A 27,102-nucleotide genomic window follows, 5' to 3' on the forward strand; every position below is an offset into this window, starting at 1 on the left:
CATTGTTATATAGTTAAAACCAAACGGTATTCTGGACAGTGGCGTTCAGACAGGCCCACAAAGAGTTTTACTCAGACTCGGTAGTTCTCCTCCGCTGTGGAAAGCCTTTAAGCCTTCTTCAGATCACTATTTTGGTCTTCCAGCCCACAACTTTACAGTTGAGCCTCATCGCTGTCATCAGCCTTGTTTTCAGCAGCAGCAGGCAGCTGTTTTCAGTGAAAGAGAAGTTTTAAAGCTCCTGTTCTCTACCTTCCAGCAACACGGAGCAGGCAGACACGGCGACTGATCAGTTTAAAGAAGCATTTTAGCAGTTTAAGAGCCACGTCACTTCATCAGACCCGAGAAAACTGGACAGAGGATAGAAACAGGACTCTAATTGTTGCTTCACATGTGCTTCTGGAAACACAAAGCTTATCTTGATTGTGCGATTGAAGCTAAATGAATAAAATAATTATTGAGTGAGGACATTCAGTATTTTACATTTGCATTAAATGAATCGACAGAGGAAAATATTCTGCTTATCTGCATAGAAAATAGAATTGAGCTTTATCAGCTGTGTGAATATGTAGTTTCCATAATAACTAACCAAATGGATCGATTATGTTTTCATTATACAAGTATAATGATTATTATTGGGTACATAATATTTCAGCTTCAGTGAGTATCCATATTGCATTTTGAATATAATTATAAATTATTCATAAAAAAAAAAAGGCCACACTTATTTATATGAAAACATATTTACTTGAAATGTAGATGTGAATATATTTATTTTTGGAGTGTATATTTCAATAAGTGCAAGTAAATCATAGTGTTTGTGTTAAATTTTGGCAACTCGACGTGTAAAAAAAAAAAAGAAAAGTCTTATGAAATAGTTGAGCAAACTAGGACAGCTTCGAAACATGTGTCAGTGGTGTTGGCAGAGCTCCACAATGTTCATGAGAGGGATCAGTGTTTGGAAATATTCTCTTCAGCTCTCGGTCAGACTGGTACAGCGTATGTAACATCTCACGAGGCCGAATGTGATGCAAACAGCCGGCCGAGTGCTTCTTCACATCACCGTTTTTAAATATATATATGGACACAGAAACATACCGGATATTGTAGGGGTTATTTTTTATGAGGAAGGTTAATACATTTTAAAAAATGCAACCTTGGTGCATCATAAAGGTTAAAAAAATCGTAAATGAGATAAACATCATGCGTTCAAATTGAAAGATTAATTTCCTCACCCATTCATCAACACAGTTATGATAAACTATAGTAGAACTATAGTAGAATGATTGGACGGCTAAAGAGCATGTCGGTCAGTGTGTGAGTTTTATTTTTCTGAAGTCAAATTCTTAGAGATTTAGACGTAGCTGGATTAGGATTAGAGCCAGGAGCAGGTGAGAGTATCTGTCACCAGTGCATCAACGATGTATCTGAAAGGTGTTTGTCATAATGCAGGATTTCTAAAATGTTCAATTGTTTATAACAAGATTTTTTTATTTTTTTTATTGAAGTGAGCCTGAACAACGTTGTACGTGTAAAGCAACTCACACCAAATGGCAACTCTGGCTGATTAGTAATATTTTTCACACTATAAGATATTATTGTTAACAGCAGCTGGGAGACACAGGCAATAAATAAAATGACTTCTTCTCCTGCTCGTCTTTTTACAGGTACATCTCAAAGAATTTGAAAATCATGAAAATGTTCAATATTTTTTTTTTGTCACTCATTTCAGAAAGTCAAACCCATATTTGATATAGGCTCATGACACATGGAGTGAAATATTTCAGCCTTTATTTCATGAATTGTTGATGATTATGGCTTACAGATAATGAAACCCCAAAAATTCAGTGTCTCCGAAAATTTTAATCTTGTGGAAAACCTGCAAAGATTTCCTGAGCCTTTACATGGTCTCTCAGTCTTGGTGAGTGGGCTACACAATCATGGGGAAGACTGCTGACTTGACAGATGTCCAGAAGACAGTCATCGACACCCTCCACAAGGAGGGTCAGCCACAAAAGGTCATCGCTAAAGAAGCTGGTTGTTCACAGAGTGCTGGATCCAAGCATGTTCATAGAAAGTTTGAGTGGAAGGAAAAAGTGTGGTAGGAAATGGTGCACCAGCAAAATGTATGAGTGCAGCCTTGAGGAGGATTGTCAAGCAAAATGCATTGAAGAATTTGGGGGCGCTTCACAAGGAGTGGACTGAAGCTGGAGTCAGAGCATCAAGAGCCTCTACGTACCGACCAATCCTAGACATGGGATACTAATGTGGCATTCCTGGTGTCAAGCCACTCCTGAACAAGAGACAAGGTCAGAAGTGTCTTACCTTTTTTCACATGAAAGTACATTTTGTATATCATTTGGAAATCATGGTCCCAGAGTCTGGAGGAGGAATGAAGAGGATCAGAATCCATGTTGCTTGAAGTCCAGTGTGAAGTTTCCTCAGTCTGTGATGATTTGGGCTGCCATGTCACCTGCTAGTGTCAACGCAGCCAACGCAGTCAACGCAGCCAACGCAGCCAATGCAGCCATCTCCCAGGAAACTTTAGAGCACTTCATGCTTCCTTCTGCTGACAAGCTTTATGGAGATGCTGATTTCATTTTCCAGCAGGACTTGGCACCTGCCCACACTGCCAAAGGTACTAAAAGCTGGTTCAATGACCATGATGTTACTGTGCTTGATTGGCCAGCAATATGGCCAGACCTGAACCCCAGAGAGAATCTATAGGCTGTTGTCAAGAGGAAGGTGAGAGACACCAGACCAACAATGCAGATGACCTGAAGGCTGCTATCAAAGCAACCTGGGCTTCCATTACGCCTGAGCAGTGCCACAGGTTGATCGCCTCCATGCCACGCCACACTGACGCAGTAATTCATGCAGAAAGAGGCCCAACCAAGTACTGAGTGCATAGAAATGAACATACTTTTCAGAAGCCTTCCATTTTTGTTTAAAATTCTCCTTTTTTTTTTGATCTTACGTAATATTCTAATTTTCTGAGACACTGAATTGTGGGTTTCCATTATCTGTAAGCCATAATCATTAACATTTCAAGAAATAATGTCATGAGCCTATTTCATATATGGGTTTGACTTTCTGAAATGACTGACAAAAAATATTGAACATTTTCATGATATTCAAATGTTTTTAGATGTACCTGTATATAGTCTGTGACTGTCATTACAAAGGACTTTTTCCCAATACTTTAATTTGTCTACAAATACCAAAATAAGCTAAAAGCACAAAGTAAAGCTGATCTATTTTTATTCCCTTCAGGTTACATTTGGAACTGTGACTGAGTTGAAAATTACACCTTGAAACAAATGACAGAAACCCCTTTTGATTTTAAAAGGCCAAAAGTGTTACATTCAACATATAATGTATATTTTAAAATTATAAAAAAAAAAAAAAAAAAAATTAAATATTTCCACAATATGGGATGATTGATCATGAAGAAATTAAGACAAATTAAAACCTGAATGCATTTTTTACTGTGGAAAAACTGGTGAATGAAAGTTTGAAGCTGTAAGCTGAAGTAGCACCAGTCCACCAAACACAACGAGACGGAGTGTGAAACCAAAAGGTTTATCCTCAGAGAAAAAGAATTAATCATTATAGAAAAAACAAATACACTTTATTTTACATCGAGTGGTGTTTTATGAGGCTTACAGTGGTAAAAATCCATCTATATTTTTGTCTTGAGGCCCACCCCAGGATTTACATGTGGCCCTCATCTAATTAGCATAAAAATAATACAATATTGGGTTCACGTGTAGTGGAAGGAAAGCCATTTAAACTACATTTGCAATACATGTCTGGTCTGAACACTTTTTCAATGCAGTGATAAACTCAGTATCAAAATCAAATTAGTAGCCAAAAATATGACACACCCTTGTGTGTTGTGCCTGGTCATGATTTTATTTCATGTAGACTAGATTACATTTTTGTGGCTCTCATAAGTGTGATAAAACTCATCTTCGTTTGACCGAGTTCAAAATATGTGTTTTCTGAACATTGGCCCACATGAAAAGGCTCCTCTCTGTCTATTTGTTCCACATCTATCACTAAACATGTTCTGAAAGTGGTCCGCTGCTTCTCAAAAATAGCCCGGAAGATGCAGGCTGTTCCCGATACGGATACAGCTCTGTGGAGGAAGCTGAGCAAGTGCTCCACCTCTACAGATCAACCAGGTTCTCTGCTGAATATTGTCGCCTACATACAGCACACAGGAGGGACTGAAATAACCCATTGTGCCCTCTCTGAGTGGTACTAGATTTCTGCAACGTGCCAGAGAAAAAGGATGGGGGCCACTTGTCAGAACTGGGTTTTTTAGCTCCTAAGTGATGACGGCTCTGCAAGCTCACTAATGTACAGTAAATGTGATGGGTGGGTTGAATTGTTGAGTTATGCAAGGCTTTCAGCCCTCCGTAATAGTGTAATACTTTGGTGTGTTGTGTAACAGATTTGTCCTCCTCGCTTTTTTAATGTGGGCCCAACGATACTTCCACTGTCCCCGGTCCATATCCATCCATGCCCTTTAACTTTGCATAGCAGCATTGCAGCGATTAATTCACCTCTTCAATAACTGAGAGCTTTCTCTTTCTCGCTCTTTTTTTTTTTATTGGTTGGCGAAGAGTATGTCATTTTACAGCAATGCAAATTTTAATAACTGCTGGATGTCCCTACACTTTGAGTGTCTGAAATATTGTGCAGTAGCTACCAGCAGGAAAAATCAAGAACATCAAAATATGATCATAATAATATTTAAGTCCAACCAATCATCCGTCACCCAATGGATTTTAAAAAATATAAAATTTTTCCAGCACAGTGAATGCAGAACAATTTTCACCGGAAATTATGGTTTCCTTTTGAAATAATAAAAGAAATATATATATATATACACTTGGTTTATATTAGTGACACTAAATGTGTGTGATTTTCTGTGTCATTGTGGCCTGTGCAGGCTGGACGTGCCTTCACCCACAGTCAGCTGGCATCAGTACCAGCATTCATGGAGCTATATCTAAGAAGAATGGAATGAATACAGACCATACTTCTGCTGCATTCCGAGTCTAATTTGGTGTCTGGTTTATTTACGTGGTAGAGTGAAATGGTCAGAACAAGGTAGAACCAAACCAGTCACTCTGCAGAGTACAATCATTCTGATGACAAGAGAACCTTCAAACCACAGGCCTTCTTCAGGGTCCCACTGGTCTTTTAAATCTGTTTTAATGTAATTAAAAAAAAAAAAATGCAAGTTGATATTGGAACATGTATCATTCAGTTGTGGGTATTCTCTTAACAGCCTTCTATGATTCTATCTTCTGTCCGGTATGATTCAACTTAGACCCCATATAATAAGACAGTGTTTTCAAATCAAATTCAGAATTTTTGTCATGTTTTGGGCATAGGTTTACAAGACAACGATGCTCAGAGCCACTGGATACCACTTTTTGAAAATGACTCTCAAAGTGAAACTTTTTGAAAATGCTGTGACTCTGTGGAAATGGGGGAAAATGCAACTTTTCTGAAATGCTTCACTTTAAACATCATGTAAATGAAACCTTAGGGCGTGTTGACATTTCCCTGTTTGACCGGACTGGAGTTCTCTTCAAGGCAAAACCGTTTCTTTTGGGAAACACGAACACGCCCATAAACTCTGAACCGGAGCGAACAAGCCATCTCTGGTCTCCTTGAAATGCTACGTCTCGGTTCGTTTAAAAAAACGATCTTTCTAGTGGACGGGGGGGAGAGGACGTAGTGTGTAATGCATTCTGGGTAGTGCACAAACAAAGCTAACGGCGCGAACCATAAGAATCAGACGCAGAAAGAAAAAGTTGGAAAATATCTTACGGGCAGACATGGAGTCGTGAGGAAGAATTAGTGAAAAAGGCGCTTATCGATATCTGTTCTGAGGACTATATAATGCGGTTGTTTGTGGCTACTCATTAGCCATGAGCTAACTAGCCTAGCCACCACAGGCTAAAGCGGCAGGACTTCGGGTGTCGGTCTGCACCAATCAATGAGCTGTGTTTCTTCTTGGCACTTTCTTTTCTGGTCAGTGTTTGTGTCAGGTGACAGCGCCCCCAAACGTGCAGCTGTTGTAATTGCGTGACATTTTCCAGGCGGTTTGGTCCACTCTCAAAAGTGAATATGAACACCACCAGAACCAATTGAAGGTGCGAAAATTCTTGGCTCCCCTCCAAGTGAACCGAGTCCTGGACTATCCAAAAGTGAAAGGCTCCTTAGACTGAACTGTGAACTGACGATGGGCAAAAGAACCAGGACTGGTCAGCAGTCCTTCACAGCACTAACGAAGAGGCCAATCACAAAGATGATTCGATCAACAATTAACCAAACAATCATGTCTCTGGATTGTGATAGGGTGCCTGAGTACTTGCAGAAAAGCACAGAGAGAATTGAGTGCTACGAGTCAGGTCAAAACAAATCCCAAGAAAGCAATCTAGTTTGAGTAAAATGATCCAGCATGTCTCACCAGCTAGAAAGATAAATCAAAAGCAGACACAGAAGGCTTCAAGCCAGAATCAAACTAGCATTGTCTTCTTCTGTTAATCAAGTTAACAACTAAACTGGTATGGCACTTGATCATATTGCCAGATTGTTGCAAACACTTGGCCATTCTTGGTGCCCAGTAAAATTTTAATCTAGCTGTGTAATCAAGCTACACTACTGTGCAGCAATAACAGCACAACCAAAACACAAGCCTATTTAATTTTGAAGCATTTTCCTTTTCCATTATCTTGAATTGCCACAGTGGTTTGTGATCTGCAGTGTGACTTGGCACAAGTTGGACACTGAATCCTCCTCTGTACACGACAGTCAGTGGAAATTTGAAGCTGTGGGATTCAAAAGCCGACCCTACACCCTAGAAGCAAACTGCTCTAATACTCGACCCTGTCGAGAAAAGGAATCTAAGTCAATGTCTTCATAATGTGTGTGTTAGTTTAGTGTAGTTTTCTATTTGCTTCAGCTCTCCTAATAGCATGCAGACTGGTACATTTAATTCCTGAAGACATACTGTTGATTAAATGTGAGAAAAGGCAAAGCACCGAGTCTTGGAAACATATGGCTTTTTATTTAATTGGAATGAATATTGTAACATTAATTGAAAAGAAACACCTATCAACAAGTATCAGATTTTGCTCCTTTCTCTTTTGAAACAAATCCAAACATTGAACAAATGGGATCTCAAATCCGGTCCACTGTATTTAAATACGGAATGAAGAAGGAGGAGAAAAAAAAAAGTCAGGATACAGAGCAAAACCAGGACATTAAACCATGGGGAAATAATCAAAAATGTACAACACAGTGTTTTTGTTCATTCACTTAAAAAGAAAAACAAACATTAGTGGTGAAATCATCCTATTTTATACTGTATATTTTTTGGTTTCTTTGAGTTTACAAATTACTCTATTCACAGAATGTACATTTCCATAAAGATTTTTGTTTATCTGTCCTCTTTTAAGGGTGCGCTTAATGTTTTGGGCCCACTATAGCAAACTGAATTTTCTCAAGAATATTTCTCAGTGTTTGACTCATTCACAGTACATGCTTCTTGCCTCCAGACGCAGCGTCTCTCTGCTGCTCGTCCAGTCAGTCAGGTCACTGCACGAAACCACACAAATAATACAAGAGCAATGCCTAAATCAAGTCTAATCCCAAGAGTGAATCTCTTTCCAAACAAACCCCACCCCCCCTTTCACCCCTTCAACTTAATTATTTTTCTTCTGTTTTTACAACATTGCCCATGTCTGAATACTGCCGTTAATCACATAGTAGATGAGCGTAAACTGGGGGAGCTTCTTAATACTGCGTACGCCTCACCACACAGTGTGAAGGTTTCTATACACACTGGTGAACGAAGAAAAAAAAATCTTTGGTCAACATTAGCAGTATGCAAAAAATACAGTAAAGACAGATCATATAACACCATACAATAACTTATTGGTCAAGCTCACAAACACTATATCTTTTCAACAGAGACTCTTTTTGAAGACCGTTTTCCTGATGAATGAAATGTTACATGTGGAACTTATTTTACCACAGGTTTTTTTTTTTTCTTTTTTTTTTTTTTTTAATCAGTTCAATACAATATGCACAGCTTCATGAGGAAGATGTGGACATATGACAACAAAGACACAAGAAAGAAAAAAATCACTAACATGATACAGTTTCCTTGATTCAACTGGAACAACACATGAAAAGATTCAGTCCATACAAATGAAAATGTTTTGATCTAACCTGGAGTGAAAGACAAACCAGTACACGGAGTTCAGTACTACCTTACAAGAGGTGGGTGAAACAAATCCACCGACAGATGTGCTTTTTTTCATTTTTACTTATGACTCATTGATTGACTTACTCATTGATAAGTCAATTTAGTTTATTTATATCTCTTCTTTTTTTTTACCAAAACATGATAAAAAGTTGGACTAGTATGAATTTAAAAAGTGCTAATTGGTGAGCTTTCTTTAGGTGCCCCAAAAAGAATGACGACGACGACAATAACAACAACAAATACACATTTAAACAGAAGAAATCAGTCATGTTGGCATTGGTATTAAAGTCCTACTCCTTTTCCATCGTGGCCCCTGAGCTAACAGCTAGGTTCCTGTGGAGGTTCGGGTTCTGGCTGTGTCGGTTTCTGCTTCGCACAGATGAGAAGGACGTATCACAGCCGGGGACTTTACACTTGTGAAGCAGTCGTAGATGGACAGTCTTGTAATGGGCTCTGAATGTGCCCTTGTTGCTATAGACCTTTTGACAGATGTGGCATGTTATTGGAGACCCCCCTCCTCCTCCCTGAAGCCCGCCTTGTCCTACCCCTGCACAGTCCAGGGTCCTCTCCCCCCCAAGTGGCGACTCCTCGCTCCCAGCCCTCCCCACAACAATCCCATCGCAGCTTTCATCAGTGTCCTCCATGGGGAGCGCCTCCTCGGTCTCTTCAACCCCCTCCCCTTCCTCGCTGCCGGCTCCGTCCGAGTCCCAGGAAGAGCGAGCATTGCCGCTGCCGCGAGGCGGAAGAGTGGAGGTGGTGCTCAGGTCCAAGACTGCCCCGTCTTCCCCCCCACTTCCACCGCCCTCTCCTCCTAATCCCTCCATGTCTCCTAAGGGAGACGCCTCGGTGCTGTCTGGCACGGCAGATATTTTGCTCATGGGGAAGACCAAGCCCATGCGGTTGTGTCCTCGAAAGATGACGGAGGTCTGGCTGGTTTGGTCGCGATGGGGCAGATCTCTGTCCCGCTGGTCTGGGCAGTAGTCCATGCCAACAGAGTCTCTGTCTCTACAGTGCGACAAGGGTGAGTACAGGTTGTTGACTGGGCTGAATGAGTCTTTGGTCAGCAGCTTGTGATGCAAATTCAGATTTGCACTGTGCCTGCAAATAACAAAATACATTTTCCTTGAGTCAATTCATCAAATCTTAAAGGAGTCAAAGAAAAATGACAAATATTCATATTACGATAATGAAGCTGTGTTAACTGTATTAGGTTTTTGAGGTACAATTTGCATTGTGTATGTGTAATTTACATTTCTACTTTTAAAATGACCTGAATCAGCCGATTCAACCAAATCTGAACAAATTACTTTTTGTAATTTCTATGTACTTTTTGACAAATGTGTTTCAAAAAAATTAAGTGAATTGCTCACTTTTGACAATGCAATAAAATACAATCAAAACCAAACTAATAAAAATACTTCATATTTGGGTTGTGATTGAGTGCAGTTTAGGCAAAACAATAATTTAATATTCTCTGCAACTCTGAGTACCTATTAAGCAATAACTATCATCCCATAAAGATATGTTTTAAAGTGCCTGTAAAGTATCCTCTATTGAGAAAGTTTTTATTTTTGATATTGCTTGATTTTTTTCCCCCCAAACCTAGCCAGACAATGGAGAAAAAGCTAACTCCATCCACTTAAAAACTATAAAAACACCACACTGAGCAATGAGTTTACCTTTGATCAATGTAAACCTCTATGTCTGTGTATTTTCTGGGCTCCACAACTGATGGAGAGAGTAGCTGAAAGATGTTTTTCTACTACACTGAGTGTGCAGACCTGTTAACACATGAAGATTGTTCATATTGTTTCAGCTGCAGTTGTAGAGCTATTAGACCAATCCCTCACAAGCATGGGGAGAAAAGACTTCTTTTCTTCAAGCAGCTAACTGAATAAAGACAATTTGTATGAAGTTTAAAGGCCCAAGAATCTGCCATTTGTACCTCAACCAAACTAAAGCAACAGCGTTCACATGCTCGCCACCCTGCCTGCACACTTGCATGTTTGAGTAGCACCGAGAACCCCTGATCCAACAAAAGGCAGTGCTAACTAAATACACACAACAGCACGACCTTCAGACGTGCAAAGTGATGCCCGTACTTCTTTAGAAACAATAAACTAACTTGTGACAGAACATAAAGAAAATATAAAGGCTCCTCACCTGTCTCGACTCCTCCGGGAGGGAAAGGCAGCGTTGCAGCCGTCCACCGTGCACATGTGCATCTCCTTCAGGTGGACGCTTTGGTAGTGCATCTTGACACTGTAGGGGTTCTTAAAGGTCTTACTGCAGATCTCACAGTGGTGTGGGAGATCAATCTCTGGGTCCAGGTGAGACAACTCTGAGTCGCCGTAATGGTCTGCAAACCCATCAGATACCTCCCTCTCCATGTGTTGAAGAGCGCCACCATTGGTCAGCCGATGTTCACCGTCGTCCCATTTGGGTTCTGAGATCTTGTCAGGCGCATAGAGCGCGTTGGCATGCTCCCTGTCCTCTCGTTCTTTGTAGCCGTTGGGTTCCTGGCAGAGTGAGTTGTTCTCACAGTGGTTCTCTATCAGGCAGTTTTCAAATGGCGATGATGCACAGGTGATGACTCTTGGATCAGTTTGCCTCAGTCCATCGTCTTTTTCTCCTCTCTCCGTTTCCCGAAGTATGGTGTGGTCCAAAAGTTGCTTGCTACCATTTCTTTCCCTGTCTTTGACAGTGTAAGCTTCTCTCAGCTCCCTCTCCTCTGCAGCTTGTCTTGCGCACAGATACTCTTCGGCTTGGTTACCATCACACTCATCCTTGTCTCTGGAGTGCAGAGGGGCCTCGTCCTCAGAGCTGCTCCCCTTATCCATGAGCTCATCTTGCTCCACCATTTCCTTTTCTATTTTTATTGGCATACTTGACTTACGAGACTTCTTCTTTGGTATTGGGTCTGCTAAGCCATGGTCAGGAGCTGTGATGGGTTTGATGGGTACAGATGAGGACAACAAAGGGAGGGATGGTAGCGTTCCCGGGGTGTTAGCAAGCTCTGCCGGGGTCACCAAGCTTCGGTAGAAAGGCAGCACTGGTTGTACTGTCTTTAAGTTGGGAAAGAGGATACCACTCTGGCTCATGCTGGGAAACGAGCTGTTATGGAGCTTCGAGCCCGTGTCCATATGACTCACCATGTAGCTGGGCACTGACTTTTGGCTATCTGCAGAGCAGATAGAGATGGGGGTTCCATAGTCTGACCTTTTCTCTCCTTGAGAGTTCTCATCAGCGGATAAGCTACCCCGCAGGTCTTTGTCCCGGTTGTTTCTGTTCATGGGCATATGTAGCCGCGGGTTGGGGTTGGCACTGTGGCGATTGCGACTTCGCAGTGAACTAAACACCATGTTGCAGCCCTCAATGGTACACTTGTGCTTAATCTTTAGGTGGACTGCATTATAGTGGATTTTCAGAGTACCCTTGTCATAAAACGTCTTCTCGCAGGCGTTACAATATACACGCCCCTTCTTCAATGAGCTTACTCCCACAGCACCACCTGAGAGCCCCCCACCATTGCTGCCGTTCCTGTCCAGAGAGTGCACCTTGCCCTCGGGCGACATCTGCGTTACATCAGAACTCATAGAAGGTGTGCATGGTGTGGAGGGCCCATCAGAATAGTTGTCACTTGCAGAAAAATCCTCAGCCTTGATCTTGGTGTTGGTGGAGAGGCTGTCCAGTGGCTTGTCTCCGCTTCGGTCGAGCTCAGTGGTGAAAGAGATGGTGCTGGAACCAAGAAGGTTGCCTTCTGAAGGGTGTGAGAGAGAGAGGCAACTGTCCCTCCCTACACTGTCCCGTCCTTGATCATCCCGTCGCTGGCTCTGCTGGTCGACTGAACCATGGCATGACTGCTGATGCTGCTGGTGTTGCTGGTGCTGCTGTTGCATGGCTCCTGTTGACGAGCCCAGAAACGGTGCAGGAACAGATCCCAACAGCTGGAATGGCAGCATGAATGCCATGCTATTGATGAAGTTCTCAAAGTGGTGCATACTGCTGCCGCTCAGCTTTTCCACTTTGGAGGCGGAGAGGTTGGCAGCGGTGCGAGGGGTGTTGCGCTCGATGAAAGTACGGATGTCTGAGTTAGTGCGGGTGCTGGGAACCAGCACTGCCTGTCCCTCTTTGTCCTGTAGTGCCATCAGCTCCACTATTGACTTGGTTTCACCAAAACGCAGGAACTGCTGCAGCGTGGCAATCTCCTCCTCAAATGTCATGATGGCCCACCGGTCGAGCACCTTGCCTGCAACATCCTGCAGATAGTAAAGAAAGAGAACAAGAAAAAGGGTGGGGGAAGCAAAGGGGTAGAGGGTGATTGAAGGGGATCGGGAAGAGGAGGAGGCGAAAGAAAGGAGAGAGTCATTTCATCATCAGCATTAAATTTGTCTGTTGGTTTGCTCATACATATTCACACAGTGGGTTGTATGACACACCTTATGAAGCAGATTGGCAAGGCAGCTAAATAAAGGAATCAGATGGAGTGTTAATACGAGCGGGCAGTGCAGAACTCCACGAACCCTCATTACACAGACACACAGTGTTTCATCTTGCAGGTCATTTCTCTTCATTTAAATCATGAGGATTTGCCTGCTCTGCATCAGTAGGAGACAGAGCTCTCTCGCTCGCTCTCTCTCTCCCTCTCATTGTGTAGGGAACGTGGGGAAAAGTGTACTTGCAGACACTCCCAAAGGCCCGAGAAAATATAAATACGTGAACAACATACCATACACTACACATATGATGAGGGAGGGCTGATCAGAAGGCGGCTCGCATTGATCAAGCGGTCCTCTCTCCCTTAGCCCAGCAGTAATCACATGTGAGTTTGAGGGTCTTTGAAAGTGAGGAGCAGCTTCATGCCGTAACCGTGATTAATATTTCATCACAGAGCATTCATTGGGTGCCTGTCGAGGATTCTGACTCTACATTCGCCATTAGATGAGCTAACATGAATTAAACGCAGCCCAACTTGAATACTTGATGATGTACTAATCGAAGTTAGATCTTGCACTGACACAGTGTCTGCAGCCCGGGCCTTGGCCAGCTTGGCGCCAACATGAGAGGAAATCTGGAGCAAAAGACATAATATTTACAAATCTACCCGGCACAGTTTGGAGACCTCCCCGAGCCGGCGATGCCACAACCGGGTCACATCAGTCGGGTAGCAAGAGAGATCAGGGCATCAGTCACTACATCGCATCCCTGATCTCTCTCGTCTTAACTCAGGCTTTCCTCACAGTCCCTTGTGTTTCTCAGAAATTCTTTCAGTGTCTTCCTTTATATGCTCCCTGGGTACTCTGAAGGATTTTTTCAGGTCTCCAACATGCAGCGTGTCTGACAGAACTGGCAGCTTCATATTTGAGTCAGTCCAGTCATCAACAGATGCATTCACTCATTTTGCTAAACCTATAAGCCCATAAAGACATTTCAAGGTCTATTTTCCATGTAGTCCATACAACTTAATGTATGTGAAACAATTCAAGGTTTCTACTGCCATAGAAACGACACAAGGCTGGTTCAATGAATATTTATTATTTGTTCATGTTTGTCCATATACTGTGGTTAGGCAACTTCCACAACTTTCTCTATTAAGAGACTTACATTTCACCTCGGACATGCTGTATACATACAATACCATTAGGAGGTGCTTTATTAAGTCCCATGTCAATGCAGATGATATTAACGTCTAATTGTAATGAAGCCCAATGAAATCAGCTTGGCTGTCTTAAAAAAATATGTCTGAATTATGCATCTATACTTCAGAACTCATCAAAACTCTAAGGTCTGTATCTGGTTTTGAAAATCCTACAAACACCACCGTCTTTGAGCGTCATTTTACCCTCAACGCCAACATTAAGTAACTACTGTTCCGCTCTTGTGGAACCAGCTTCCAGTTTTCATTGGGAGAACACAGACTCTGCTTTTAAAAGTACACCTCAATTATTTCAGCTTGATGTGGCTCATAGTTATAGTTGTCTCTGGTGATCCCAAACATTTCATGAATTCAGCTGCTATTTAAACAAAAGGGCGTTATGTTTATTGCCCTGGTCTTTACTCCCTTTTCCCTCCACATGCTTCTTTATGCATTATTAGTTGTAATAACTTAGTCTTTCTCTTTTAGTAGTCTGTGCTTTATCCTCTCACTCTGTACCTTCCCGTAGGAAGCTGTAAAAGTTGTTAATATGTAAATTTTTCGGCCATGCATTAATTGTTGTCTTCTATCCTGTTCTTCTCAGCTGCATCATTTAGGCCTGATTTTGCATGTGAGGGTTTAAACCCGGCACCACGGGACAAAAGGTAATAAAACCCTGGAAGAGTCACAAAAGTGAATCCCAGCAGACTATATTTAAAGTCAGGGTCCACTCTGACTGGTCACCGGTTAATCACAGAGCAAAGACAGACTAAGACAATCACACACACACACTCCAAATTTAAACTTATGAGGAGGCTTAAAGTCAGCAATTAACCAACATATGTTAGAATAGTTGGAGGAATGTACCTGAGCAACATTTCTTTCTCCATATGATGAAACTGAAAACCACCAAACCACAAGAGAATTTTCCTCTGTTCTTCTAGTAGGATTTGTTGATTTTTTTTTTTTAATTACGTAGGATTTCTTCTCAGGGAATTCATTTTACAATGTGCTCCAATGTGCCTTCTTTGAAAACTTAAATTGAATATGATTAAAATCTAGTGGACAATTTCCAGATGTGACCAGCAAAGAGCAGGCGCTGGTTCCCTCGACTCCAGAAACAAGGAACGCAATCTTTTTGTGAGTGAACAAGTTTTCCAAGGAGCTTTACCATCCTAAAACAATACACTCCTGAAGGCACAAAAAGACAACAAAATAACTTCTTTTTTTTTTTTTTGCACCGCTCACCTGCAGCACGTATCCTCGTATGTAGTCCTGCAGCGTCCAGTCCAGAGCGTTGAGGATCTGGATGACCTCCTCCTGCTTGAGGACGGAGAAGAGGCGATCCAGCAGGATCTTGAGGCGGATGGGGATGGCCTGCGTGCCGTACAGCATCAGGCTGCAGATATCAAACACCACGTTGGAGTGCACGATCTCCACCTGGCTGCTCTGGTACATGTGGTGCACCTTCAGCTTGCTCAGGGCTAAAACACAGATCACATTTTTGCAGCATTAGATGAAATGAATGCAGGCTCGTTTCTGAGCTGGCAGGAGGACAGTCAGAGAGAGGAAAATAGACTACGAAGTAGCATGCGGGAACAGAAACGGGCCTGACAAAGTGCAGAAACCGGAATAAATACATTTGTGTGTAATCATGACTTCAATTTTGATATCTTACATGTGTTGAAATTTGTTTCGTCACTTCCATTCATTCCCATTATATATTTTAACACAGCGGCGATTAAACAAACAAAAAAAAAAAACTGTCCAAACATCACACACAACATTACGGTGACTGAAAAAAGTGCACAGCCGTCGGAGACGCCAGGTGTACACAAACGTTAGCGCCGCGTCGCATTTTAATAGCAGCCATCTCAGAATTTCTCAAATCTCCAAAAATCCTCCTCAGAATAGTTTTGAGAGAATTACGGCGTTACCGCGGCTCAACAGTATGACAGCGTAACAAATAGTTTCTCCTAATCATTGTTTTCACGGTTTACTGCAGGTATGCATTTACAGACCGATAGTGAAGGTATGCAGGCTACCGATTCCTGCTTTAAAAACGCACGCAGTCAATTAAAGGCTCTTTTTTTTTCTCTCTTTTTTTTCCTCAGCGCCGCAGTGTTTTCTTCTAGTTATAGTTTAAATTAAATGTTCCACCTCGAACAAGGTTCGTCATGACACAATAGAGATGAACTGTTGTTTGTTAAATTCCACTGTTACATTTGAATAAAATTATGTTCAGTTTTTCTCTAGTAAATTAACAGCAGGATGCACTAAATTCATCTATAAAATACAATAAAGGTCATATTTGTGTTGGCAGGGATATTACGACAGAGCCGCTTGTCTCTGTGCTTCTGCATGATCTCAAGTCTATTTAAAACAAACAAAAACAAAAAAAAACAACCTGTGAGCATTAGTCATCCAAACACAGGTTTTACACAGACCCTTCGTTTTGTCATGACGATTTAAAAGTAACTACAAATACTCACATTACTGTAATTCTATCTACATCATCACCTTCATAGCGGAAACGTTTCTCATACCTGTGGATAATTTTCATTTGGTCATAAAATCACAAGTTGCTGCCGAGAACACCCACGATTTGAATCGCTATCAAACCTTTCACCTCTAACAAGTTTATTAGTCTGACCAAGAACACCAGGTCTACATTTGTTTACCGTTTGTCTGAGACGCTCTTTGAACGCGTTGGAAATGTAAACCGAACGCCTCACGATGGACCCAACAGTTTAATACTTTCACTCATTTTTAAGAGGACTACTTTCTACATTCTCTTCCGAATAAATGAAACAACAGTACTTTTACTTGCGAATACGCACAATCTATGCCACGGAAAAGATCGGGCTATAAATTCTACTGGTTATCCACAAAAGTGCCTCATCGCTTCTCACACAGCATTCGAGTACTTGACTGTTACTGTAACAAGTGATTAAATGTTTTTGCAGATTTTTTTGGGGGTATAATATGGTGCCGTTTGCATTTTAAAATGGTGTTTTGTCGTACATATTTTTGCAGGCGGTAAATCAAATTGTGCATGCTGGAGGACATCAGTGGTGAGTGATTTCTCCTCTCTCCTCCCCAAAACAGAAGAAATGTGTTGTTTTCAGACCGCATTGATTTTATACGCGCGCAGAACTGCGTCGTCTTTTCATCACAAGCGCAAACTCTTGCATTGTGCTCTCACCGTGTGCCACCCAGCCATGCTTGCAGTTTTCACACTGCCTCCTCTTCAGCTTCCCAGGCTTGAAGCTGTCACAGTTACAGTTCACCAAAGTGCAGCAGATCGCCTGTTGGTACCAAAAGAAAAGAAAATGAAAAATGCATTTTATACAATTCAATTATCTATTCTCTTTTTTTTTTTTCTCCTTTTCTGTAGCGCACCTGGACTCACAGAAGAAGAAACACATAGTCCCCATTTTTTCAGCCCACACAGTTTTTTGTTTTTTTTTAACACTTGATTATCACTTTGAATTATTTGTCACTTCAAAATGGACTCAAATTAAGTTTCAGGATGTTATTGTTTCCTTCATTTCTAATTTCCAGCTGCACCATTTTATGAAATTAAATTTAAAAAGTCTGTGAAAAATATCTATTTGAGCTTCTAATGTAGTTGATGGGTTAAAAAAACCCAGCAACAACTGAAGTTTCATTTAGACAGAATTTCTAACAGTAACTATTTGATATTTGTTATTTCCTGCTAGTGATCATGCAAAAGTGTGTACACATGCATACATCAAGGACTTCAATATAAACGCATTAAAAATAGATTTTGCCCTCCCGTCTTGCGGTTGCGCTGTCGAGGGAAAATGCTGAATGTGTGAGTAGTTGCAGTGCATAAGAGATGCACAACTGTCAAGTAGCCCATAGAAATGGAAAGAAAGAGCATGATTGCCTTAAGTAATTTGTCTCCCGTGTGTTTCTCTTATTGCCCTGTTTGCCCTGCCAGTGCAGAGATTGTACAGGTGTGTGTCTCTCACATACACACACTCCCACACACACACACACACACACCGCCAAGCCCATCTCAATCAATCAATCACGGCCTGAGGCGCGCGCACACACACACACACACACACACACACACACACACACACACACACACACGCACACACACACACACACACACACACACACAGGTCAGAGGACAGGTTTGTGCCGATGGTTTTCATACATTCGTGGTGCAGTTGCAGGAACGTGGACGTAGTCAAAGTGAGAAGTGGATCTCGATAATGAGTGAAGTTTTACTGGGTATCTGCTGACTTAGCAGCAACCACAAGAGTAGGAGGATTCCAGCACACTCCCCCCCCCCCCCCACCCACCCACCCCCCCAGTCTTCTCTCAGCTTTGGACACACACAAAAAAAAAAAAGATCATTTACACACCAGGAACGAGGGAAAAGCATCATCAGATTTATGATCAAAGCCGCTGTTGTTAGTGGTACATGCTGAAAACCTCGGGGTGGCTAAGCTACGCCACCTCTCTCCCTCTGCATCTATAATGCATGATCAGCGGGGTTTTAGTATACATGAGCAGCATGCTTAGCTCCTTTTGCCAGAGTCGACTCCCTCTCCACGGGCAGAGCGGGAGGAAGAGTGTGGGTGGAGGGGCAAGGAGAGCCTCCTCCTCCTCCTCCTCCTCCTCCTCATAGAGTCAGCTGCTTGGCTCTGTGCTCCAGGCTGGGCTTGTCCTTGAAATGTGGGATCACATTATTTCACCTTACAATAACCTCTCATCATTAGGACGAATAAAGTGACCCCAGATCGAGATGACGGCAGGTACCCGGCCTCGGAACGCAGCGGGGCAGCTCCGGCCTGCCGTCCCGTGACATCCACTCTCTCTCCCTCTGTCCAGGTTTATCTCCTGACCGGCCAACTCGGGTTCTTCAAACCAGCGCTGAGGTGTAAGAACCCCTTTGCTCATCTCTCAGCGACATAATCCCATCATCACAGGCCAACCAAGACCCAACACAGCCCAATTAGTCTAATCCCATCCCACTGTGGGCGCACACACACCTCCTGCTGCTGCTCCTCCTAATATACATCTCAATCAGGTGCCCCGGCTCACACACACACACACACACACACACACACACACACACACACACACACACAGCAAAGGAGAGTGCGCTCACAGTCGTTTATCTTAATTAGTGATTCATTTCATGAGTTCCTGAGAAGAAGAGGAGGAGGAGGAAATATGGCATCAGAGGGCAGGCCGACACTGCAGAGCCTCCTGGTGACCAACACCACCCACCCACCACCACCACCACCACCACCTCCACCTCCCTCCAACACGTCTTTCTCTTTGCTGTTGTCACAACAAAGCCGTGGCTGTTCGCACGCATCAATGAAGTCGATGACAAGAAGACTAATTGCACAAAATGATGCCGCTCCGCCAGTGATTCTTCTTTACTTCGTTCTTTTTTTTTTTAAACACCGTGTCACTTTCTTATTTCGATCTTTGATGCGCGACAGGGTTGAACACACTTCACCCACCTCTGCCCGCACCTCCGACACAGATCTCTAATTAGCATGTTGCTCGTTCGCGTCGTCGTGTAAAATGTAAAACGATCTTGCAACCAGTTATTTTTTTTTTTTTCCTGGTAGAAACTACAAAACTAAGTTATATATTTTTAACAATTTAACCAATGAGGAGGCCACAACACGATCTCCTATTTGTATCGACTCAGAGCTCTTTTCATCTGCCGTTGTTCACTCTTGACCTTGAAAGTCTGAATAAAAACAAGAGAGTGTGTGTTTTTTAGTTTTTTTTGATAGCTTTCCTCCACATCTCAAGGTTTGGAACCGGTGGGTCACATGCCGACATCAGCAGATTGTGAGACGTCGTCCTAAGTGAATGTGGTGTTAATTAAATCCGATTCCAGAAGTAAAAAGACTTTTTTGTGGCACTGCTGCGTCCACTCCAGATATTATGAACCTATACATCCTTGGTCGCGCTGAATCTCTTCTTCCCGATACTTTTGCTATGTGCATACAATTATTTACACCCCAGTGAACTATTTCTTTTGTAAATCCTCAATATATATATATATTTCTTTCTTTCTTAAATGTGAAAACATATTCAATCTGGATGTGTTTTGACTCTGCCACCAGTCCTCAGTTCCTCAGCGGCGGTCTATTTGTTGCCGTTGAAGCCATGGCGTTTGAGAGACTGCACAAAGGTCAGGCTGTGTAGGAAGGATAGATGGAGGCCGTGAGGGGCGATGAAGAAGAGAAAGAAAGGAGGTGATGTTGAGAAACGACAAAAGTGCGAGGTGAAGAGAAGGCAGGGACATCATGAAAACAGCGTCCACACAGCGCGGCGACCCGGTGCCGAGCCGCAAGGATGAAATACCGTTCAGCAACTGTGGGTGAACGCACGCACACACACACACACACACACACACACACACACACACACACACACACACACACACACACACACACACACACACACACACACACACACACACACACACGACGGATGTTTCTGTTCCTAGTTCAGAACAGATTAACTCGCCAACTTCATCAGATTGAATGTAAGCACATGAATTATGAATCATTCTTATCATTATTGAGCAAACTGCAGTATAACAACTAAAAAGCTTTAAAACTATAATTTATTTACCTTGGACACCCCCTGACTGTAACTAGACCGACTGACTTGGAAAGATGTAAACGCTCCTTCTTTCCCAGGTTTCATGAAGTGGTCACACTCCCCCTCATGCTCAGGGTCACATTATGCACAACCACCAGACGGTTTTGCCCCGGGGCCCCCCAAACGATTTTCAACCACCCTAGGACTTCTGGCATTTTCCACTTATTTTATTTCCTCTAAGAAAAGCAAACAAATTCAAAGACACCTGTGTGGGAATTTTTATATAATGTTTAAATGAAAGTGCAAAAAAACTGGGTTTTAATCAGTTTTCCTCAGATTGTGAACAGAATCTAGATTATGATGCAGGGAAATTAAGTACAAAATGACTTTAAACAGTAAACGTTGTGCTGTACAGTCAAACAAAACAATGCAAAATGTTGAAGTTGTATTTACATCGAAGCCAAAGCCCCCGTGACCACTGCAATTGATTTCAGCCCGTCCATCAGTGTAAAAACAGTATGAAGTGACCTTTATTTTTCTGTAGTGCGTGAAGACCTTTCTCTTTGGCTCCGATCTGTATATTTGTAGTGTGGGGCACTTTGAGGGAGGTCACTCTAAACCAGGCGCGCTCAGGCTTTATTCAGTGGGTTGTGATAATAACAAATAATAAAATAAACATGAAAACATCTTTTAACGCCCTTTAGATATGAAGATACACAGATCAATAAAGAATCTAAATACTGGAGGAAATGTTCCAAATCAGAAATAGAAAAAAAAAATAGCCATGATATATTTTACTGATGGCGGACTGCTCACACACACACACACACACACACACACACACACACACACACACACACACACACACACACACACACACACACACACACACACACACACACACACACACACACACACACACACACACACACACACACACACACACACACACACACACACACACACACACACACACACACACACACACACACACACAAAGACGAGCCACTTTGTGCTTCTCTCTGGCCCTTCAAATCAAATGTCTCCATACGTCCGGACAGCGAGGCGGCTCGGGGGACGGCCAGGGACTTGTTGGACTAACACGATGGAAAACTTAATCAATTAGCAACACAAACTCACAGCGAATGAGGGAAAGGAGCAGCGCTCAGCGGTGCCAGAGGAGCGAGCAACAACAGCGAGGAGCTACCAGCAGATCCGAGCAGAAGGGGAGGCTGACATCCGAGCGAGAGGGGATCAGATTTTACTGTCAGCCATTAATCAGTTAACAAGACAATTATAGCAGGTTAAACAAAGCCAGGTTTCCTGGTGGGAAACGGGAATGATCACGGAATTACGAGACACATTTATCACCCGGGGGGAAAAGGTTTTTGGACTTATTGACATAGGGTGGGTTGAAGGCAGGAAAGTTTCCTCGAAGCAGCAACAGACTGGGAGCTCTGCTGGAAAATTTGATTTACACCTGCCGAAGAGAAAAGTGCTCAGAATTTACGACTATAATAATTATCATGAAGCATTTGTATTCGCTTTTGTTCCACGTGTGATCCTGGAAACATAAAACCTTTCACGCAAGTACATAAAAAATAATACAGCTACACGTCAAAAGAAAATAGCCACTCTCCTCAAACCTTTTTTTAACAGTGTAACCAATTTATCAAAAATGATTAATCTGTTGACTAATTGTTATGCAAATCAGCTACAAAAGGTAGATCTCATAATTTTAACTATCAAAATAATCAATAATGAGGCTGTTGATTATATATATATATGTCCTTAGAATGGTGAAAGCTTTTTGTTAATCATAATTGTTTTCACATTTTTAAAAAAAATATTTTAAAAAGCCTCAGATTGCTAGTTTTCTTTTATATTGCTTTACCAATAAAATAGCAATTACGGTATTGGAATAATTAAAATAATAACAAAAATTTTAAAAGAGAGCAATAATTAATTCTATAAATGTAACTATGATTAAAAATATAGGAATAAATTAATAAGAATATGCAACTTTGATGTAAACACAAATTAAGAATCATAGATAGATAGATAGATAGATAGATAGAAATAGGAAATACAACAAATGCACCCCACATGTGTTGCACACACACACACACACACACACACACACACACACACACACACACACACACACACACACACACACACACACACACACACACACACACACACACACACACACACACACACACACACACACACACACACACACACACACACACACACACACACAGAGGAAATTAATCTTTTATCCCAGCCAAAACAGAGAAAACACTGAGGAATTCAGAGGGAGGACAGAGTTCCTGGTACCGCTCAGATATCCCACTAACAACATTGACTTCCAGCCCCCAAAAACCTGCGACTCTGCTCACTACACCTGACCTCATACCCCCCCACCCCCACCCCCCCGTGTGTGTGTGTGTGTGTGTGTGTGTGTGTGTGTGTGTGTGTGTGTGTGTGTGTGTGTGTGTGTGCGGCGCGCACAGAGCTGGAGTTAAGCACCCTGGCCTCATGAATAAATCACACCCTGAACCAAGTTGCGAGTGTGACAGCGAGGTAGTAAAACGTTAATTGATGACAAGTGTTAGTTAAAGTGAGGTTACGATACATGAGCTGCTCAGCAGGCGTCGTCATCCCGGCTCAGCTTATGATTTATTTTCACTCCAACCAAGAAAGAGGAAGCACTTCAACACAGCAGCGCCAGACAAAAATCACCCACTTGAGAGGTTCTCTAAATTAATTACAAGTTTTTACACTGAATATTTATATTTTCATACAAAAAAGCAAAGAAAAACGAAAAAAAAAATTAAATAAAATATCTGTGTGCTTGCAAACCTGTTCCACTCAGCTGCTTCCTCTAAAGCAAACACAGTGTCAGTCATGGCTTTTGAAATGTACTTCAATTAAAAAGAAGAGCTTAAAACCCACGAGTGTTCTTCAAAACGTGACTGCAAAGGAGAAGACAAAACCTGGAGAAGCCTGCACGAGTACAAGTAGTGACAGGCTGTGTTTGAGCCTATTAGGAGTCCATACAGCCCAAAGACAGCGTGAAAAACTCATTATTTCAAACTCATCCAGCAGTCAATCACAGGCTCACACACACACGCACACACATACATACACACTCACTTAAATATGCTGCATGTCGGGACACTAAAACAAACAAAAGATGGCACAAATTTACCTGAAGGTCCATGAGAAACTGCCCGGCCTCTTTTAAGAAGAATTCTAAAAAAAAAATGTCTAAAGACAAAGAGATCGGATAGTGGCGGTGGTGGGGATGGGTGGTGGTGGTGGTGGTGGTGGTGTGTGTGTGGGGGGGGGGTAGAGAAGGAGGCGAGCCAAAGTTTGCTTGGCTTCCTGGTGTATGTGGCTCCCCGTTAGGAACTCGGAGGGAGTGTTTGGCTCGGAGAGGGAGTAAATGAGGGGAACATGTTAGTACACTGAGTCTGAGAGAGTTTGGCTCCCAGCTATGCTCTGATTAATATCAGATCTCCCCCTCTCCTCGCCTGCCTCTTGACAATCTTGTCACATCTGGCTGACAAATCCTCACAAGCCTTTTGGTGGCAGCGCAGAGCAGATGCAGGGGTGGCTGTGTGTGTGTGTGTGTGTGTGTGTGTGTGTGTGTGTGTGTGTGTGTGTGTGTGTGTGTGTGTGTGTGTGTGTGTGTGTGTGTGTGTGTGTGTAGTTTGGGGGGGGTTTCGGGTTGGGGGGATAGGTTGGGGCTAGGAGGGGCGTGTCGCAGCTTGAGGAGACGCTGAAGGGGGTAAAAGGCTGGAGCACACACACACAGACACACACACAGACACACACACACACACACACACACACACACACACTCTCACGGACGGACCATCCTGAAGCTAATGAAGCTGATGAGGCTTGCAGGCTACGGTCGCTTTTTAACCAACACACTCTTGTGTGTGTGTGTGTGTGTGTGTGTGTGTGTGTGTGTGTGTGTGTGTGTGTGTGTGTGTGTGTGTGTGTGTGTGTGTGTGTGTGTGTGTGTGTGTGTGTAGGCCTACGGGGCCAAGACATTCACAGAAAGTGTTTGATAGGAAACAAAAGAAAGAAGAGAGGACATATGTGTGTTTTAGAAAAAAGTGGTCACTCTACTCTCATAGAGAGAGAGACACACACACACACACACACACACACACACACACACCGTATAAATCTAAATAATTTTCATGGATTACTGGAGTAATGGCTGCTCAGTGGAAAATAAGACAGCCAACCTGTTACTACAGGAACATAAAGCGAGCGCCAAAAAACACTAGAATGATGGCTAAGATGGATAATCAGTCTATTTATTTGTCTTACTTTTTAGAAGTATTTCTTACGAGTATATGAAGCAATTCCAAGATTACACTTATTGTCATTGCTGAAAACAGTTACACTTTACAGTCCGTTTTGCGATACACTGGGGAAGAACATCTGAAAGTCCGAGAAAGTAAATATTTCTTCTTTTTTTTATTTTATTTACTGCACAATAAAAAAAAAAAAAGCAAAACAATCCATAAACAAAAACTTAATGTTATGTATTGTTTGGGATCGTTCCACATGTACTTTTCATTCATAAAATCCAGATTTTTGTCACTTTCTGTTGAGAAACTTCAATCACAGCACGTCTAGGCGCTCTGCCACGCTTTGACACACGCTAGTCTAACAGTGAATAAACCACAGTTGTTTTTCCTCCAACTGTTTACCACTGTTTACACAAACACACACACACACACACACACACACACACACACACACACACACACACACACACATACTGTACACACGCACAGGGTGTTTTGCTGCTACCACTACTACCACCACCACCACCACACACCGCTTGGCTAATTGTTACATTATGGCTGCAACAAAACATTAGGCTGCTCTTAAATTACATTCCAATAGACTGTGGCCAACGGCCAGGAGGCTGCTGCAGGAGGCTGCAGGAGGCCGAGACGCTGCACGGAGTGACGGACAACCAGGTGGAGAACAGGCCCAGGTAAGGACTGTGAGCTGCTTCTCTGTTCTGTTCTATTTGTTGTTGTTTTTTTACTATAACATAAAAATCCTGCCGTCACACAGTTTGATTATTAGCCAACATCACATTATTGAAAAATAATGTGAAAAGACAGTCGAAAAGTGGTTCAGTCGGGGGAAACATTAGAGCAGAAGGGAACTATCCTCTACACGTTGGGAAGCCTGTCTCGTCTGGACTGTTATTGTTTATTGGGAGTTGTCTCTAAATTCTTGGAAGGCATGTAAGGACAATCTCTGTCCACGCCGACTAGAGCAAAGATTCAGATGTCTTCATTACTCGCGAAAAGACTCCAGCAGTATCCGGACACACGGCACTTCCAGTGTTTTATTGCTGCAATGTTCTTGTAGGCTGGACTGAGTTTGAGACAAAAAAGCTTTTCGTGTCCCCCCCCAAAAAAGTTCACTTTTTGGGGAAAAGGTTAAGAGTTAGGGTTCGATCAAATTACAACCAGACTTTGTCACTTCATCTTGTCGAAAAATGTGGTGACAACTTGGCATCGAACAAGAAGTAAAGAAAGTACATGTCAAAGCAAATATTTCGGGAAAAACTGTTCAGTTTTCCCTTCAGAACTTTACAAGGATCAGCTCATCAGACGTTACCTGACCCACACATGTACAACATCAGTCTGCACGACTTCCGCCTGTCACCACAGTCTGCGTAAAGTCTGAGCAGTTTGCCTTTGTTGAACACATCATGATCACGCGTTGCAGGCGAGCCGGAGAAGAGCGGTGGCAGACAAGAGAAGAAGAAGAAGAAGAAGAAGAAGAAGTAGAAGAAGAAAAAGAAGCGGTGAAAAGCTCTCTTACCTCGGCCATTGTCATTTAGTCAGATGTTTCCAAGGAGAGCGCCGTGGAGTTTGCCATTCCCCGCCAGTCCCGCAAAACAACTGCCTCCAACTCTCCCTGTCCGCACAAGTACTAACGCAAAAGAGCCATCACACCCAGCAGCGGCTCCTTCAACAACAGACACACATGTACTCCGCTTCTCTCTCTCTCTCTCTCTCTCTCCCTCTCTCTCGCCCTCTCATACACACACTAAGCCACCAACACTCACCCTACAAAAAAAAAAGAGAGAGAGAGAAGTCACTGTGCTTTTACTCTCACTGCACAGATGTACACACACACTTAAACACACACACACACACACACGCCTCCTCTGCTTTCTCTCCTCTAACGTCGCTGTGGACTGGCTCTAAACTACTCAAGATGTTGAGTGTGTGCGTCTGTGTGTGTGTGTGTGTGTGTTGAAACTGGGCACAGGGGATTGGAATGAGATCCTCCCACTCTGCATTCTCACCTCAGGAGCTGCCTGCTCCCTCCCTAGCATGCACACACACTCACAACACACACACACACACACACACACGTGCACGCCCAGAGGTGTGCATGGCCTTTCATGCGTGCAGACACACACACACACACACACACACACACACACACACACACACACACACACACACACACACACACACACACACACACA

At 42.7% G+C, this 27,102-nt stretch overlaps 1 protein-coding gene across 1 annotated transcript; it reads right to left on the bottom strand.

Annotated features, from left to right (window-relative positions):
- Positions 1-7,078: 7,078 nt before the first annotated feature.
- Positions 7,079-26,807, bottom strand: bnc1 (basonuclin zinc finger protein 1). Its single transcript, XM_080458607.1, has 5 exons — positions 26,427-26,807; positions 17,134-17,236; positions 15,177-15,412; positions 10,457-12,552; positions 7,079-9,391 (listed from the first exon to the last, which is right to left on the bottom strand). The coding sequence occupies exons 1-5, from the start codon at positions 26,439-26,441 to the stop codon at positions 8,584-8,586; spliced, it is 3,258 nt and encodes a 1,085-aa protein (XP_080314733.1). The 5' UTR covers positions 26,442-26,807; the 3' UTR covers positions 7,079-8,583.
- Positions 26,808-27,102: the final 295 nt, after the last annotated feature.

This window comes from Lipophrys pholis (assembly GCF_963383615.2).
Source record: "Lipophrys pholis genome assembly, chromosome: 2".
NCBI classification, from domain to species: Eukaryota; Metazoa; Chordata; class Actinopteri; order Blenniiformes; family Blenniidae; genus Lipophrys; species Lipophrys pholis.